Genomic DNA, 17126 nt, shown 5'->3' on the forward strand with positions numbered 1-17126 from the left:
AACAAAAAACAAAAAAACAGCTTTATAAGTTGATTTGCCTTGTTTGTACTATTTTTAATTAAATATGAGTTTTAAAGGACAGTTATTACATTCACATACTTTTACAACATACAGTACAAGTTTTGAACAGACTGCTTTTGCATCTCGTACGTCTCACAGAGTTAACGGTTTGATTCTTGCATAGGCTAAGCAAATATAAGAAGAGCTAATATACAACAAGCTTTTCTATTCTGATTCTGGCTTCTTTTTTTTGCAACAAAGAGAAAAAACATTTTTATCTCAAATTTCAGTTGCATTTTCACGCCTTAAAAATCCAGACACCTTCTGAAAATACCAGCAAAAAATATTCAGCACTGAAGGCAATTAGTTCACTTTAGCACAAACATTCTCCGGCGTCGTCATTTTCCCATGACGGCTGTATTCAAATGCAGAGCCTAAAGGTCGCCCTGCTTCTTAAGTCGCAGATAACTTTCGAGGAAGGAATAAATAAATACTGACATTTGGAGATGATTAAAGAAGAGCCTTGTTCTGTCCTTTCCTCCGGGGGGTTTCGGATTGCAGATAATGATGTCTCTCAGTCCCAGGTGGCGTCCTCCAGTGCCCAGATCGTTACGGCGTGTTCAGAGTTACTCTGACCAGAGTACCGCCAGGGAAACGGGTTCAGTCAGAGTTTTTGTAGTTGGTGAACAGGTTGTAGAGGACTCTGAGGGTGGATTTCAGGTTCAGGTTGACCACATCTGCAGGAAACATAAGCAACAATTGAGATAATTACTTTTAGATTGCTCTTTCATGAAGGTTCCTGTTAGAGTCTGGCGCGCGATAAGCGCCGGACTGCTTTCCTTCGAACAGCCATTTGCAACTTTTTTGGAGCAGCAACGCAGCCTAAAATAGATCCCCAAGAATTCGCAAATGATTATCATATGATGCATTACTCCTGGCTGAGGATTTTGGAAGCACAAAGTAGGTTTCTGTTCTTTTTTGGAGGTGTCGCAGTACATAAGCCACTAAACTGAATTAATCATTCGAACTGGGTTTGGGTTAACCGAGGGGCCAGTCAGATAACAGCAGCGTTGCTGCACGAAGCCTGCTTTTAGCATCCTAACGTCGGTGTTTCTCTGTTCCGGGTCTCTCTTGTTGCCTATAATCAGCCTTGCAATGAAAGATAATCACAGCAGCTGGGATGAGCTGAAGTAGTGTAAATGTTGGGAACAGAGTTGATAAGTAGTGATTTGTTTGTAGAAAGAGAAAGGACATTTACATTATGGCTGCACAGAGCGAAATGACATCAAAAGATCTTAGAAATAATTATAAGGTTTATACTTATGACTGTAAATCTAAAAATGAAATCTACATGGTAACAGCTGGTCATAGCAAAGTTTTGAGGTGCCATCTTTTATATAAGCAGGGTGAGAAGCTCAGCCGGATATAAATCAAGTGGTTACAGATTAGGCCGAGGTCACCACCTGCTGGACGATCCTGGTAATGACAGCTTCCTGCACACTTATTGACTTCCCTGGTAAAGAAGCATTAAAAACAACAAAAAAACAACCTTAAAGTACATGAATCTTTTAATTCAGTGAAACCTTTTCCACATTTATTCAGTAGGTAATACAAAACGTTGACCCTTTAAGAAAAATAAGTGAAGTGAAAAATAAGAGTCCAAGATGCCATAAAATTTTGATCAAATTGCAGAAATAGGCCCACAGCATCACTGATTCTCCACCATACTTAAAAGTTGTGTTTTTCAATATAAACCAGGTTTCCATCAGAACAGGCATAGTTTATACTACTCCAGCAAGAAAGTTATTTTTAGTTAAACTCATGTAATTTGTATTAATTGGCATTAAAATTGTGTCTTGTTTTATTTTTTTAAGGTGAATTTAGTCTTGATCTGCAGTAATATTAAGGCGGTGAAATGGTGGAATACCTTCTGGTCTTGCTTTTGGTTTCTTCAGGCCTCCGTCCTGCATCAGCTCAAAGGCAAATGCCACATTGTGAACCTAAGTGGGAGCAAAGCTGGCAATTAATATTTCTCATCTAAAAAAAAACATGCATATCTAATTTCTACTTTTCTATAAGTGAGACAACCTTCTGCTCAAAGCTTTCAGGGGTGAGAAAAAAGTTGTAGAGAGGGACAAAATAGTCTTCCAGCAGCCCCATCAGCAAAATCAGGTACACTCCATCAGCAAACTAAGGAAATACAAACATCTTATAAATATGTATAATGGACACGTTAAACATAACAGATCGTGAAGGGATTTGCTTTAAAAATGTCATCCAGTCAAAAGAATAACAGAAAGAAATCAGTTAAACTGTAATGCACCATATACATTTTTTTTAATATAGACAATATATAAATAACATGACTTAATTGGATAGGATGTGATTTTAAAAATATATCCATAAGATACCTGAGATTCCAGCTCAGTGACCTCCAAGTTCAGCTTGTTCAGGTGTTTGTTCACGAAGGTGATGAGGGACTGAAGGGAGAATCCCAAAACCGTTCAGCAATTTTACAACACATTCTTTAATAAAAAATAAAAACATAGCTTTAGAAACAACATCTAATGTTCAGCTGAGATCTTATTACCGTTTTTACAACATTGAGCTTGTCGGGCGCATGATCCAACAACGTGTCAAACGCATCCCGCTCTGCTGGAAAGGAAAACGACTTGAAGGAGGTACAAACACCGACTGGTGATGACTCAAAGGTTTTATCTTTATCTGATTAAAGATGGTTTTTTTTGTTTTGTTTTTTTAAATCTGTGACTGAAGCAGCATGTGTTCACTTCTAGTTTGACATTTAAGAAGAACCAAAACAAAATGAATTCAAATTGTTACCAAGATAATCTAGTTACTTAAGCTTTTTACACAACGTTTTGGGTTTCCTTAACTTACCAAATCGCCCCAGCATCATTCTGCAACAAAAAAAGCAAATGAGAGAAATTACATAATTTGTTTGTTCCTCAGCTGCAGGCAACAAGCACTTCCAAAAAGGCTCATAAACGTGTCTTGGTAGCTCTTACTCTGTGGTGCTGGTCAGTTCTTTAGCCACGACAGCAGTCTGCAGGATTCCTTCTCTCTTCTTCATGAACACAAATAAAAGTTGTGACTTCAGAGAGCAACTCATGTTGCTGACAAAGAAAATGTCAACCACAGTTTTAATTTCAGGAACATCATTTCTGCTTCTAATGTCAACGCCCTGGCCACACTATTCCATATAGTTAGAGTACGAAGATATTTCTGGAACTGGCTCTCCAGGTTCACCTTTCTGGACATTTGATACTGTCGCATACGTAATTCTTTTTTTTTTTTTTACATGTTAAAAAAAATTCTGCACAAGAAATTATGCAAATTTCACAGCAGCAATGACCCATTATTGATGTCACTTCATCTCATTTAATGCAGATCTGTCAACTCATCTCATGCCTAACGCCCGAAGAGAGCCGAGCAGAATAACCACTTGGGGGCGCTCAACGAGTATTAACAGCATCGTTAAGATTTTCATTCTTACAGTGAGAAATGTACAAGTCTACACCTTCCTCCCAGTAAACAAGCCATAAGGTACGTGACGCACAATTTAAAAGCAAATGCATCTCAATAAACAGAATAAAGCTAAAAGTTTAATTTTAATTCATTGTACTTCAAATCATTCACTGTATTTCTGTTTATTTTAGTAATTACAGCTAATAAAAACTCACAATTCATACATAACATTTCATACAAAAATGTCACCACAATCATCGAGAAGAGTCGACAACCGTCAGTTGCAGCAATAGACAGTTAAATGGAGAAAGACATGAAGGTATTAGCAGCTGTAGCTTAGCTTAGACTCTGTTGAGTCTATTTTTAAGACATGCATTTTTTCTAGCTGAACTGAAATACTGAAGACAAACTGAAAGAAAGCATTTAAATCAATCGTTTTACTACTCAAATGTATTCACATTCCAGCCTTCAGTGCTTTCAGTGATCCTGCAAGCCGACTGGAACCTTACCTTTACCACCACCACCTGCACAGTCACGTGTTCAGGGAGTCTGATGGGAGCCTGGAAGTGCATAGCGAGGGCAACCAGCAGGTAAACGATAGCCACCAGGTTCTTTGAATGAATCGCTGCAGAGACGACAATGAAACAGAAAATCATGTTAATGTTGGCATGAGTTTGATTGGGTAGAGCTGTGCAATGTCAGAGAAAATGTGCCAAATTCTGCAATAACAATATGGGTTGGGAGACAAACACTCAGGTGTAGAGCGTTGACGTCTTCCCTCTTCAGCTTCACTATTTAACATCTCTCACTGAAAAACTTGCATCCGGCAACAACTGTCTGTATGGGCAACCAAACAGCTTTGTTGCATGGCAACACCGTGTTTTAACAACCAAACATCTTGTTTTGGTCATCTGCTCAGTTTCCTGTCATAATAGCAAATTTTGCTGGACGATAACTTGTCGCAATAATCAGAACTTATTGCGATAAACGATAACATTGTTTTGACAGCATTTCTAAGTAATATAATTGTAATGGTATAAAAATGCAAGAACTCATACCGTTGAGGCCATCGCGTATTCTTGTTTTCTCAAACACCTCCACACTCTCTTGGGAAAGACTATGATGATGCATGAAAGGGAGTATGAAAGTGTATGCAGAAGCAAGAATACATTACAGCTTCAATGACCTCTCATCGTGACTGATCTCACAACCGGAAGGATAGTCAGACATTCGTGAAAAATAAAAAGCTTTCCCAGAAAGACTGAAGCCGTTACAGACGATGAAATGGTGGGCAACGGGTGAGCAGGCATCATAATATACGTTATGGATCACTAATGGGATGTTACTCGAGTTCATCCGGGATGTGTGTGTGAAGTCAGACAAGTGAATACGTTTGGCAGTAAAGCACATCTATCTAGGAAGTTCTTTGTGATATTGGGATTTCCCAACTGTGTTTAGAAGGAAATACTCGTCATTTTAAAAATGAAGACGCTCAGCTGTGTTTAACCAAATTATGCCACAGTAATCACTAAATCAAATAATCGCATCGTAAATTAAAACAAATTTATCGTTTTTCTCTTTCTACGTTTTTCTAAGTTGGATAGTAAAAGTCTTCAGACTGGAGTTTTGGTCTCAACTAAACCTTTTTTTGAAGGATAATTTTGTTTCCAGAGACTTCATCACTCATTTTATTACTCGTTTCTGTTGTTTTGTTGATTTATTTGGATATTTAAAATGTCTTCCAGTTCCAGTGCTAAATGTTAATTAGAATTTAAAGTTTATTGATCTTTGAGAACATGTTCTTGCATTGTTGTGCCATTATCATCATTGTGTTACTGGAAAATTGTCTCAAAACAACAATATTACCGTTTATCGCGATAACATCTGGGAAGATTAATCGTCCAGAAACTTTAGTTATTATGACAGGACTAAGTGTCACACATTAAAATTGTACGTATACGTTTTGTGCGTTTACTTCAAGAAGTCAGGGACTGAAAAGGGTGTCAAACTCACAGTCCACACTCCACTCCAGCGTCCAGCCGTGAGGCCTCAGCGTGTTGTTGACGGCCTCCAGAACCGTCTGAAGCTTCTGCTTCTGTCCAATCTCCGACTGGGTGACCTCCGCTACGTTCAACTTCCGACCCGACAGTTTCTCTGTCACCGACAGACAAAGGAAGAGGTTTAGAAGTCCAAGCTCATCTGTGTCGTTTCAAATATTACTACACATAAAAAGTAGCCAGCAGATGAACAAATGCAACAAAGGACTCTGACTGCAAAAGGTGCAAGAATGATGGAGTTTGAAACGGGGCAAAAATCCCACATAGCCATCCAAAAGATGTCTTGGTAGCAGCTGAAGAACATTTGGCTTTAAATGTGAACATACTTCCTGTTTTGTGTTCATCATTAAGAAACGCACGGAGTTCTTTTCGTGCTTAGTGTCCACTAAAATAGACAGCTAGCCACAAGCCATTTGTTTACGTGTAAATAGCTGGGTGTTATGCTATATATAAGCCAACTCTTTGGACTAGAGCAGAGGTTCTCAAACTGTGGGGCACGCCGTGCCATTGCACGGGGGGCGCAGGAAGCCGTCTGGATGAATGATAAAAAATAAAAAAAATTAAAAAAAAAATATGAACACTGTATGCGCTGGGTTTTTACCTTAGAATGGCCAACTCTGTTATTCCTATGTCAATTTGATACAGTAGGAGCTTCCACACTTCCCATATCTGTGTCTTCTGTCACTTTTATTAGCGGTTAAAACCGTTTTATCCGTTGTTAACATGTCGTAACCCGTTTTTCCAAGCCCCCTTTAAACGCAACATGAGCGCTACGACTCTCGCGCTGGGTTTACACCTGTGCGGCAGTGAAGGAGACCTGCTGCTGTACAGAGCTACAAGTATGTTAGAAAATGTTTGGAAACCACTGGACTAGAGTGACATGCCATACAAAGCCACCTGCTGGCCAACTTGTGTAAGTACACTTTTGAAAACCAACATGGACAACCAGCCAGTCAGAAATGCTGAGCAACTTTTTGAATCTAGACTCTTTTGGCTTAAAAATAAGTTTTATAGCTTTGACTGAATATATGCAAGTCAATTATTTTTAAAACAAATATTTAAAAATCTATCTCCACGAATGCAAATGTAAAAAAAAAACTGTTTAGTGCTTTAAAGGGGAAAAAAAAATTCTTCATGCTAAAATAATAAAATACTCTGCGGGAAAAAAAAGAGGATAAACATTAGTTACTAATATCTGATTTTCTTCTGAAACCTTTATTTTCATAATTATAGAAAAGACAAATACGGGGATGCTGTTAAACATGCTGGTGCTTTACATCCTAAAACAAATCACATTTTTCACAGAAGACAATCGAATAGAGCTGCTAATGCATTAACTGAATGAGCAGAACATTTATCTGAACTTCAGGTTTCCAATTTTCCCAACTAAATGGTTTCCAGAAATGCAATCCTGGGGCAAATCGTGCTGTTGTTTCAGGAGCCAGGACTTGTTAGTGCCCACCTGGCAAACAGAACAGTAAGAAATGAACCTACTTTACATTTTTAGAACAGAAATGAAAACCAGCATGACTGAAACAAGCCTTAATGCCGTCTACCAAGAATAAACCCTCTGAGGAGGTTTTATTTTTGTAACTGTTAAACATGTGACCATTTCCTACCGAACAGCTTCTGCAGCACTTGTCCGTCGTAGCAGTCCTCCTCCAGGTCTTTCACTATGATCCTCTCCTCCTCCAGCTCGCTGTTGATCCAGTCGATCAGCACCTGCGTGATCCCGTTCGCACGATTGGTGTATTTATGTTTTGCTCTGAACATATTCAGCTTTTTTTTCACTTCACAAAATCCCATTTGGTCTCATTTACCTTCACGAGATCTTTAAATTTAGGGTTTTCCCTTGACGTGGGGTCCAGCATGATCCTTTCAGCATTTTCTTCTGCGAGGAAAAGCAATGTCAAAACTATAATCATGAAACATGAATTTAATAAAGTGTCGCTTATAACAACTTTTTATTCAAATAAGAAATATTTTTTCTTTTCTCGCTGGTGAGATCAATAGTTTATAAATATGATGACAGGTTTTCCTTCAAAAATAATTTCACAGCCATCAATAAGACAAGCTTTTCCTCCGAGATGCATCAGAGATGATTTCACAGTTTACGGAGTTCAAGGGCATCCGCACTCCACCCACTTTCACTTCCTCCTTCTCCGCTGTGAAACAGTTTCAGCAGAGTCGTTTTCTTGACCTCTGAGGCCTGAATACCCTCTGACACACTGCCTTGAGAAATCAGTCTGAAGAACTGGAAGCAGTAAACGTCCAACCGTAACCCATCGCTAAATTTAACACAACCGGACGCAAGTGTGAGGTGCTTTTCAGGTCCAAATGGTTCGTTTGCAGCGTTCGTACCCAGCAGAGTGTCCTCCGGATGGATTTCTGTTGCTGAGGGAAGCAGCGGTGCGTTGATGGCGTTCTTGCCCTCCTCATGGAGATCGCTCACTGGTGAGATGGAAACAACGGGGAGAAATCAGGTCAATTTTTAAAGCAAGCATGCTTTAGAAATTAGCAAGAGAAATTAAAAATGTAATGTAAGGTGAGAAGAAACTGAAATCATGAAGAGTACAGAACAAAAACGCAACAACGTAGAAATAGAAATGGAATCAAATATTGAACTTCTTTATTTAATAAAATATACAGTCACATTGAATGTTTTCTGCAATATAAACAATTACAAATAAGAAAAAATAACTTCTACTCTCTCCTTTGAACATGTAAATATACTTTACGACTATTCTTCTTTTGTTTTGTTTGTATACAACTCTTTATTATTTTATTACATCAAGTTCGATGAAGTCAAACCAAAATACTGTTTAAGAAAATGAAGTTTAGAGTCCGAGCCGGTGCTGTGACGCAGCGGCTTAGAGAAAAGCGTGTTAACGTCTTAAAATGGTCCAGTCAAAGTTCAGATCCGAGTCCAAATGGGAATCTGTGGCGGGATTTGAAAGTTGCTTTTTGCAGATGCTCTTTATTCAGTGCGACTGAAAATCAAACCGATTTTAGTTTCGAAATGTGCAAAACTGGAGATTTACCCCCAAAAACTTGTAGCTGTAATTGCTTTGACATAAAAGATGGTTCTGCAGCTGAGTGACTCGGGGGGGCAAACATTAAGCTTTCTGCTTATAACATAACAAAATATAAAAAAAAGAAGAAAAAAAAAAAGCTCCATAGCTAATAGTTTGTCACAATCAAACAGCTGAGTACTGGGGTTCAGCCTGCAGGTTGATTTACTTTCAGCTGAGGTTTGCTGCACTACACACACACATCCAGAGGATTTAATTAACACACAGTGTTTGCATTTAGAGAGGATTGGCGAGAAAAAAGGGACACATTCTAAATTACACCAGAACTCACACGTTGGCTATTTCAGCTCTTCTTGCACACTAATGAGCTAACCACATAGCATGTAGATCCTCTTCATGTGGCTACTGTGATTAAGCATTAAACTCAAGCCCAATCATGTACTGTAAACGACTGCTCTGATTGGCTAAGGTACTGTCATTTTAAGCCTGCAACTTGCTAACAACCCAACATCGTCCCACTTCCCTCCACTCGCTGTCAAGTAGAGCCAACAAAATTATCTTAAAGAAAAAAAGAATAAACTTGTGGAGTAGATATTCACTGTAGGGGATCATTATGACAGTGTAAGACGGAGGAATTGCAAAGTATTCACTTTGTACAAAGTACAATGGTACCGACTTACTGGTGCTTCACCAATTGTGTGAAATACAAATTAAATATTCAAACTTTTGCTTCAAGTATCACAAGTCGAGTCAAGTTTAATTGCGTCGCACATTTCAGCAAAGAGGCATTTCAAAGCGCTTTACATCACAAAAACGTAATGCAGAAACTGACTATGAAGCAGCAGTAAACTTTAGATCTTGTGAAAAGTCATCATCGAAATGCTCCAAATACATTTGATCGCCGATCAAAAATATTGATCAATCAATGTTCCTGTTATTAAGAATCAAAGGCAACTCTAAGTGAGTAGGTTTTTAGTCACCGATTTAAAAGGAACTCATCGGGGTTTCAGCAGCTTTACAGTTTTTTGGGAAGTTTGTACCAGATTAATAGAGCATAAAAACTGAATGTTGCTTCTCCACAGATGATAGAAAATAAATGCTCTTAAAGAAATTAATGGAGATGCACTTATCGACCCCTGTTTGTTTGCTTGTTGGCACTAATAGCAAATTGGCCAATCACACAAATTGAAGTACTGCAGACACTGCTGATCTACTGGGACCTTCACACTGCTGGGTTATAGAAAATGGTTGGGAAGAGAGAGCATATTAATGTCAGAGGAGAATGGGCAGAGATGATGTTAGGCAATAGGGACTCAAAGAAATCGTTCACTACAGCCAAGGCACACAGGATACCACCTGGAGGAGGCATGTACAGCAGCAGACATCTACACTGGGAGCCAACTCCTGCCACCTAAGAACAGCAAACTGAACAAAGGATCGTCAAAGACTCACCAAACTGAGACAATGGTAGATAGTAGTGAAACACTGATCTGTAGACGTTTTTACACCTAAGAGTTTCAGCTGCCAAACCCTTTGAAAAACCTGTTCACCCCTTTCGCCTGTGGTGGCGCTACACCACTGGAGGAAACATGTACTCATCTGATGGCTACTTCCAGCAGGACAATGCTCTGTCACAAATCTCAAATCAGCTCAAGCAGGCCTCTTGAACATGACGATGGATTCCTTGCGGCCACTGCAGTCACCAGATCTCAATCCAATAAAGGACCTGTGTGATGCGTTGGAACCAGTGAAGCAGTGATGCGTTTCACAATATGTGATGGGGCTCCTAAGATTAAAAAAAAAATAAAGAGAGAGATCTACCACTGGGAGTACCTAACAAAGTGGCCAGTGAGTGTACAAGTTCAATGAACCGAATAGAGTATACTGTGTCTGGTGAAATTTGCACGCTCTTCCTGATGTGGATCTCCAAGCTCATTAGTTTTGCATCACATTTACATCCTTGCTGTTGAGCACTTGGCAAATGTTTATTCTGGTTTCGGCTCCGAGCTTCATTCCAAAAGTTTCTCATATTTCTTACTTCCTTTTTCAGAACAGATTGCTTGACATTTACTGTCCAATCTATCAACAACAACAAGAAGAAAACCTTCTCTGTAACCTTGGATTTGTTCGGTAGTGGAAGCAGCGTAATGACTTCAAAATCTCTTCATGGAAAAACAAACTCTTGACACTTGTGAATCCGTCTTTAAGCAGAATATATTTCTGCTGGCACGTTTGGACGCGGACTGCGGCGATACTCCAGGAGATTTAAGGGCTTTCTTGCTCCTAATGGCCATAATGCTTTTTATCCTCCCGCTTTTCAATTTGCACAACCTGCAACAGGCTAAAGCGCAATCAATGCTTCCAAATCTATCGTTTCATCCAAGTCCTGGATTATTCCTAGAGCCTGGAAGGGCAGAGGAGGAGGAGACGGATGTCAAAGGGAACAAACCGGAGTGTGTTTATAGCACAGCTAGAACAGTAATACGACCTCAAAGCGGCGAGTCATGAGAAGATAAACAGAATTAGCCGGAGAAGAAGAGGGTTCCCCAAAGATTTACTATCTGCTTCAGCCCTCTCATTGAGCCTTTAATCGTACTATAGATCAGCAGTTAGCTTATAATTACACATCAGATTGACTGAAATTCCTCATAATTGCTGCTTCCTGCCTGTGTGTCCATCTCACTGCATAACTGCTGTTTTGAACCGTGTGGGGTGCATCTGAATGATCGTAATGTTTAAAGAAGAAAAAAAACAACTCATTTACTCAAGCAGTGCGCTGCTGATTCCTAACAGCTGACATTTAACCAAAGCTGCACTGACGGCTCCCGCTTCCCCATTTTCACTTCCAAGTTCCTAATAGTCCAGCAATAAAAAAAAAAAATCAGATTACCTTGCTTCTTCCTTTTAGTCCCACACAGCAGCCCAGCCATGTCCCCTTTCCCCCCAAAAGAAACACACACTCCGGATCCTCCTTGGAGCCGGCGAGCAAGCGAAGGAACCAGTCACAGAATGAGAACGGTATTAAATATTGAGAGTATTTGTGTGCAGTGTGTGTGTGTGAGAGTAAGTTGCGATCGGTGCAACTGAGCAGAGCCAGGGGCGTCATCACGTGTTTATTTCTGTCACAGCTCTCCACCCCACCTCTGCGGCGCAGCTACCAGACAGGTTCATCAGAGGAGGGGGTGTGTGCGTGCGCGTGTATGTGTGTGTGTGAGATAGGAAGGGGACACACACCACGCCGGAGGCAATTAGGTCAGAGCGCACAGGTCGGCTCTGGGATGTGGAGACTAGGTGCACTTTGAGGAACCATCACAGGTAAATGTGAAAAACTGATGTCACTGCAGCCAGAACAACAAGTGGCTCTGCATAGGGGCGCCGCGCAGGAGGGGGCGCCAAAACGATGGGAGAAAATTCTATTTCTAGAGGCATTTTCTGCATTCAGCAGCTGTTTGTGCTTTGAAAACGCAACATAACGCGTCTACGTACTTGAATCACAAATTCAGACCTGAGAGTGGGGTGTTCTCACGCTCACAATACGGGTTCTATCAGTGAATAATGACTTATATTTAATACTCTTGCTGCAAATTTCACAGGCTTGTTACAACGAGCAAGTCAACTGTGCATGAGAACAGTGCCGTGAATATCTTTTGCTGCATCGTATAACCAGCTGGGCTGTGACTGTGTTCCTGTTAATCCACTTGTTCTAATTTAATACACACAAAGCTCGCAGCCATGAGCATTAATCTTCTGAACCACCAGAAGCCAAGAAAGGAGCTTCCATCTACACGGACGACTGGGTTAAATGACAGCGATTTATCAAAACCACTGCAGGGAGGTTCCCTTTGCATTAGAGACGGTCTGCTTGTAATCTGTGTGCATCATAAACAACGACGTTAAACAGATTGAAATCGACCTCCTCCGGCTGGGAAAGAGCCGCTTGACTGAGGTGCACAGGGGAGGATATAAATAAGGCCGTAGTACAGAGACGACAGACAGACGGCCGCTTAAAAATAGCGCCGGTTATTTACATCCAGTCAGGAATCGGTGAGTAACAGCAGAAAGGAGAGGATGGTGTCTGAGTGGGTTGTGCATTTCAGACCCCACAGCTGGAATTCATTTAGCTTTTTTTTCCCCCCCTTTATCTGTGTGTGGGAGCCTTTTTTTCTTCTTTTTTAAAGTTTGATCTGTTGATTTTCTGCTGCTGATAAAAAGGGCTTGTTTCCATTTGATCTGTCAAGGAGTTGAGGAAGTGAGACGACGTTTCAAAAACAACAAGATGTGGTACAATTTCCCTGAGGGAAAGTCTCAAAGGGATCAATAAAGTTCTTTTTTATCTTAACGAGGGCTGAATATGCATACAACTATTTATGGATGTTTATTTGGAAACTTAAAAATTCTTATTTTCCTCCCACTTCATGGCTCTGCACTGTGTTGTCAACCACATAAAATAATAAAAATATACATTCAAATTTGTGGTTCTAATAAATTTGTGCAAGTCACTGAATATTGCAATACAAGCTCGGGAATTTGTAAATGAAACTGAACTAAATCCAGTAGAAATTGGGCACAAATTGAGTAAATTCCTCTTTTAGTAAAATAATAATCGCATAAAGAAACAGACCGCTATGTACTGTTCAAAACTTAATTTTTAAGCAAGCTAAATTAGGTATACGGTGCATACGAAGTTATACTAAAATAAGAAAGCATTTTACATGTAGAGTGTAATGACTCACTGCTGTTGCCATCCGTCCTCCAGTCTGTTTATTTCTACACTGTATTGTATATTTAGGGTGTAACCACAGTGTCAAAACGATCAGGATGCGACGGCAGCCTCATCGTTTTCCAGCGAACTACACTGTCTGCCCACAAATTGATTCCAATCTCATCGGCGAAACACAGACTTCCTTCCAGCTCATCACTTCGCACAGAGAGAGTCAAACGCCAGAGACAAAAGTCTCTGAAAAGGTGACATGTTCTGTCCTGTATGTAGCACTGAACCACATGTTGTGGTCACTAGTAAGAGATTATTCAGCAAAAGTGAGGCAACTTTTCTAACGGCATAACTCATCTGCTGAGTGTCAGCTTTGAACCACACCCAGGACGGCAACACGCCGTCTTCTGCCAGCAACGTTGCCTTCAAAAGCTACAATGCTACTGTCTCTTTAAACATTCAACAGATCTGAGATCTGTGTGAGGGCGTCTCACGCAGATAATGAGAAGGTTCGTACAAATATCACAAATTTAAAACAAACATATTGCCTGGATTTATGTTCATTTATTTAAATAAAAACATTGCTTGTCTTTTTGTTGTCATACGTTAACTAACAATTCTTAATTTGATTGCTAGACCTGAAATTAGTGTACATTTGCGTATGATGCGAATTAGCGACATTAGTCACAAAGGGAATAAAATTATATTTTCTGTTTGAACTATATATATTATTTTGGCAAACATGATTCTGAAACTGAATTACAACCTGTTTGTAGAGTATGAGATTATTTATTCTAGGGCTGAAACAATTCCTCGAGTATTAAAATTCCTCAAGGAAAATTTATCTGCCTCGAAGCTTAATTAAATTGTTTTATTATGTAGCGCACCGTGTTCCAGCCGGATCATTATTTGTGGAGGGCAGTGCTCTCACTTCCGCCAATGAATTGTTGTGAAGTGCTCACAGCATGGTGTTGAATTGTGTGGCGTTTTGGGGACAAATAAGGATTGTAGACGTTTGTGGTGCGATGGTTGAACTACGACAGCTTTTCTGGCGTTGGAATCGTGGTTTTGGAGTGAATGGTAGGAATGGCAGAGAGAGAGAGAGAGAGATCAGATTCCTCGGATAATCGTAAAAATATTCCATAGAGTACTCGATTACTAAAATATTATTTTACAACAGCCCTAATTTATTCCACAACATTTTATGAATATTTATTAATTATTTGAATGAATAATTTTAGTTCAGAGTGACACGTTTCAAATATATGCACAGGATTTCCTTTTTCAACTATTCTACTTGTGCATTCTTAAAATAATACCTTAGCTCATTTGCAGTCAATTACTTTCTAGCGTCATGAAAACATGACAAACCGAGGATTTAAGAAACTAACTTTGAGAATCTCAATACATTTGTAGAAGAAGTCATCGTTAAGCTGATGCATGTTCGTAGCTTTTCTGACTGGAGCATTTTATCAGCTCAAATTCGTGAGGTCTTCCAAGTAAGCACTTCTACTTTCATGAAGCAGATATAGATCCGGCTTGTGGTGGTGAGAAACTTCTGATAAGATCCTGGGTATGAGGAAGGAAAACGTCAGTCAGCATCAGTGGTACGCACTCAACAGGCTGGTCAAATTTAGATCGGAAACAGATTTAAATCAGAGAAGAGGTTGGCAGAACGCATCAGGTGCTTTCATGGTGAAAACATCTACACTCATTTTTGACTTTTTGCTTTTTTGTGTGTATTATTATTATTGAAGAAAAACAAATTGAGGGGTTAAAGTATAGCATAGATACATCTCCTTAAAGAGAAACCAAACTTTTTTTGTAGCTGTCGTGAAACTTCTGGCATACTTCAGGTTGGATATTGGACCTTTTTTGGCTCTGACCTGAATTTTAAGCACAGTCTATAAATTTTCCACAGCTTTGATGTCAAATTCATTTAAAGAAGCTTATTATTAGCCTTCCAAACTCAGTTTTCATATCTGCTTATGATCACTGTCCTGTTGGACTCCCTACTGGGGTTTTATTAATCCATAGCTACTGAACTAAAGTGAAGCTCAAGACTTTTGAGGGAGTCATCCTTTCTGATCACCAGAACCACTGGAGATAAACATGATGCTCCCAACATCTAATAATAACATCTATTAATAGCAACATATATTACAGTATACATAGATTTGGAAATCCCATTTTTCTTGAGTGGGTGGGTGACAAGGTCCGAGTTTGTGTGGATGTTAAACTGACGTCATTGGACGATGACTCGCTAGGTGTTAAAGTTGAAAAATGATCCCAAACATACATCAAAACTGGTTTTGAAACACAAGTCGGACTAGACAAAACTATTTTGAAATCCATTGAAGTTATTTGCCTTTTCAGACGATTAAACTTCTGATTGGATCTACATAGAACAGGTGAGGTCACCCCTTAGTTATTTACATCAATTGTACAACTCAGTTCTTTGTAAATTAACATCCATTTTCATCTTTGAAAGTCAGAAATTATCACAATATGAGTTGTAACCATCAGCTGCTATCTGAACTTAGGCAATGGTGATTTTATTTGAGGCGAAGAACAACCAGGAGCTTTTCTCGTTCTTTCACCGTCTCCTCAAAATTAGAATGAAATCTTACAATTTAGATATTTCAAAAACTGTTTAGCTTTACATCAAAACCTCTAAAACCGCTCTGAAAACGGTCTTTTTCTTAAACGTTAGGAATGTTTGCACTTTTAAACCCAACATTGTGAGTATCTTTGCTAAATTCAATGGGGGAAGAAAAACAAAAGGATTAAACTGCACAAAAGCAGTTTTGCATTGCCCGATCCATTAAGAGAAGTTCAAATGAGAGAACATTCTCCTTGAAAGGTGAAGCCTGGAATCCAGGGTTCCTCCTAAAACAATTAAAATGTTTCTGACCTCCTGCCAGTGGGTCTGCTCTAATGGAAATTGCAAACACATGGCAGTGAGAAAACACACACACACAGCTTGAGGTTGATAAACCTTTGCAGCTGTCCTTCTGACCAAACTGCTCTGTGGATTAAGGACATAAAAATAGCTGCTTAAACACAGAATAGTAGAAAAATAAAGACTGCTTCAAGTTAATAATCTTAATTTTTTCTTTATCAAAAGGCATTCCTGTAACGGGTCACTCTGAGGATCTGATCTATTTATACATCTTTACCTCATGTTGAATGCCAGAGGAGTTTGCCATCTATGAAGTCTTTGTTTATATAAATAGATGCCTTCCATGTTCACTTTTATCAGCTTCACCACCATCAAAACCCGTCTGTGTTTGCATTTCAAACAACGTGCCTACTCTACGATGGAAAATCTTGTGATTGCAGCACCATGGACAGAAACACAGGAGGACTTATTATTACAATAACAACAACAAAAACGCATTAAAGCAGGAAAAACTCTAAACCGACTCACCTTCTTTAGCCCGTTTCTTCCGGACAAGGGTTCCTCCTAATTTCCCCAGAAAGGATTCGTCTTTTTTCATCTTTGCTGGCTGCAGGCTGGCAGATGCGCTCGGAGTCAGAGACATGGTTCTTGTTGCGGCTCTTCTCTTTGGGCCAACCCTTTTTTTTTATTTTATCCCCGTCTCTCTTATTCTCTCTGTTATTCCGCTCACTCCTCCCAGATCTGCATTCAGATTACCCAATCACAGCCCAAACACACACACTGTCTCTCTCTCTTTCTCTCTCTCTCTCTCTCTCTCTCTCTCTCACACACACACACACACACACGGCACAGTAATCAGGCTTCTTCCAGGAGGCAGCCGCGGTGGTTTGGCTTTAACACAGATGATTCACATGGGAGGAAAAAGTCTCTATTTGCTG

At 39.6% G+C, this 17126-nt stretch overlaps 1 protein-coding gene across 4 annotated transcripts; it reads right to left on the reverse strand.

Annotated features, from left to right (window-relative positions):
- Positions 1–29: 29 nt before the first annotated feature.
- Positions 30–17073, reverse strand: parvb (parvin, beta). Of its 4 annotated transcripts, none has more exons than XM_007546716.2 (13): positions 16717–17073; positions 7905–7994; positions 7364–7434; positions 7163–7265; positions 5500–5640; positions 3996–4111; positions 3027–3085; positions 2899–2918; positions 2591–2652; positions 2412–2480; positions 2089–2190; positions 1928–2000; positions 30–737 (listed from the first exon to the last, which is right to left on the reverse strand). In XM_007546716.2, exons 1-13 carry the CDS (start codon positions 16829–16831, stop codon positions 661–663), a joined length of 1098 nt encoding a protein of 365 aa, XP_007546778.1. In that variant the 5' UTR covers positions 16832–17073; the 3' UTR covers positions 30–660. The 4 variants fall into 4 exon arrangements, with proteins under 4 accessions (XP_007546778.1, XP_007546777.1, XP_007546780.1 ...); XM_007546715.2 differs by having other exon boundaries at positions 2591–2655; XM_007546718.2 differs by lacking the exon at positions 16717–17073 and adding an exon at positions 11466–11656.
- Positions 17074–17126: the final 53 nt, after the last annotated feature.

The sequence above is a fragment of the Poecilia formosa genome, unplaced genomic scaffold, assembly GCF_000485575.1.
Source record: "Poecilia formosa unplaced genomic scaffold, Poecilia_formosa-5.1.2 Scaffold17, whole genome shotgun sequence".
NCBI lineage: Eukaryota > Metazoa > Chordata > Actinopteri > Cyprinodontiformes > Poeciliidae > Poecilia > Poecilia formosa.

What these genes read in the sequence shown, in the direction of transcription:
- parvb (XM_007546715.2), bottom strand. Translation starts at nt 16,831, where the DNA reads ATGTCTCTGACTCCGAGCGCATCTGCCAGCCTGCAGCCAGCAAAGATG. An exon ending in TCCGGAGGACACTCTGCTGG is followed by an intron (nt 7,435 to 7,904) that starts GTACGAACGCTG and finishes TTTTCCTCGCAG; the next exon opens with AAGAAAATGCTGAAAGGATC. An exon ending in CTGAAAGCTTTGAGCAGAAG is followed by an intron (nt 2,001 to 2,088) that starts GTTGTCTCACTT and finishes GCTCCCACTTAG; the next exon opens with GTTCACAATGTGGCATTTGC.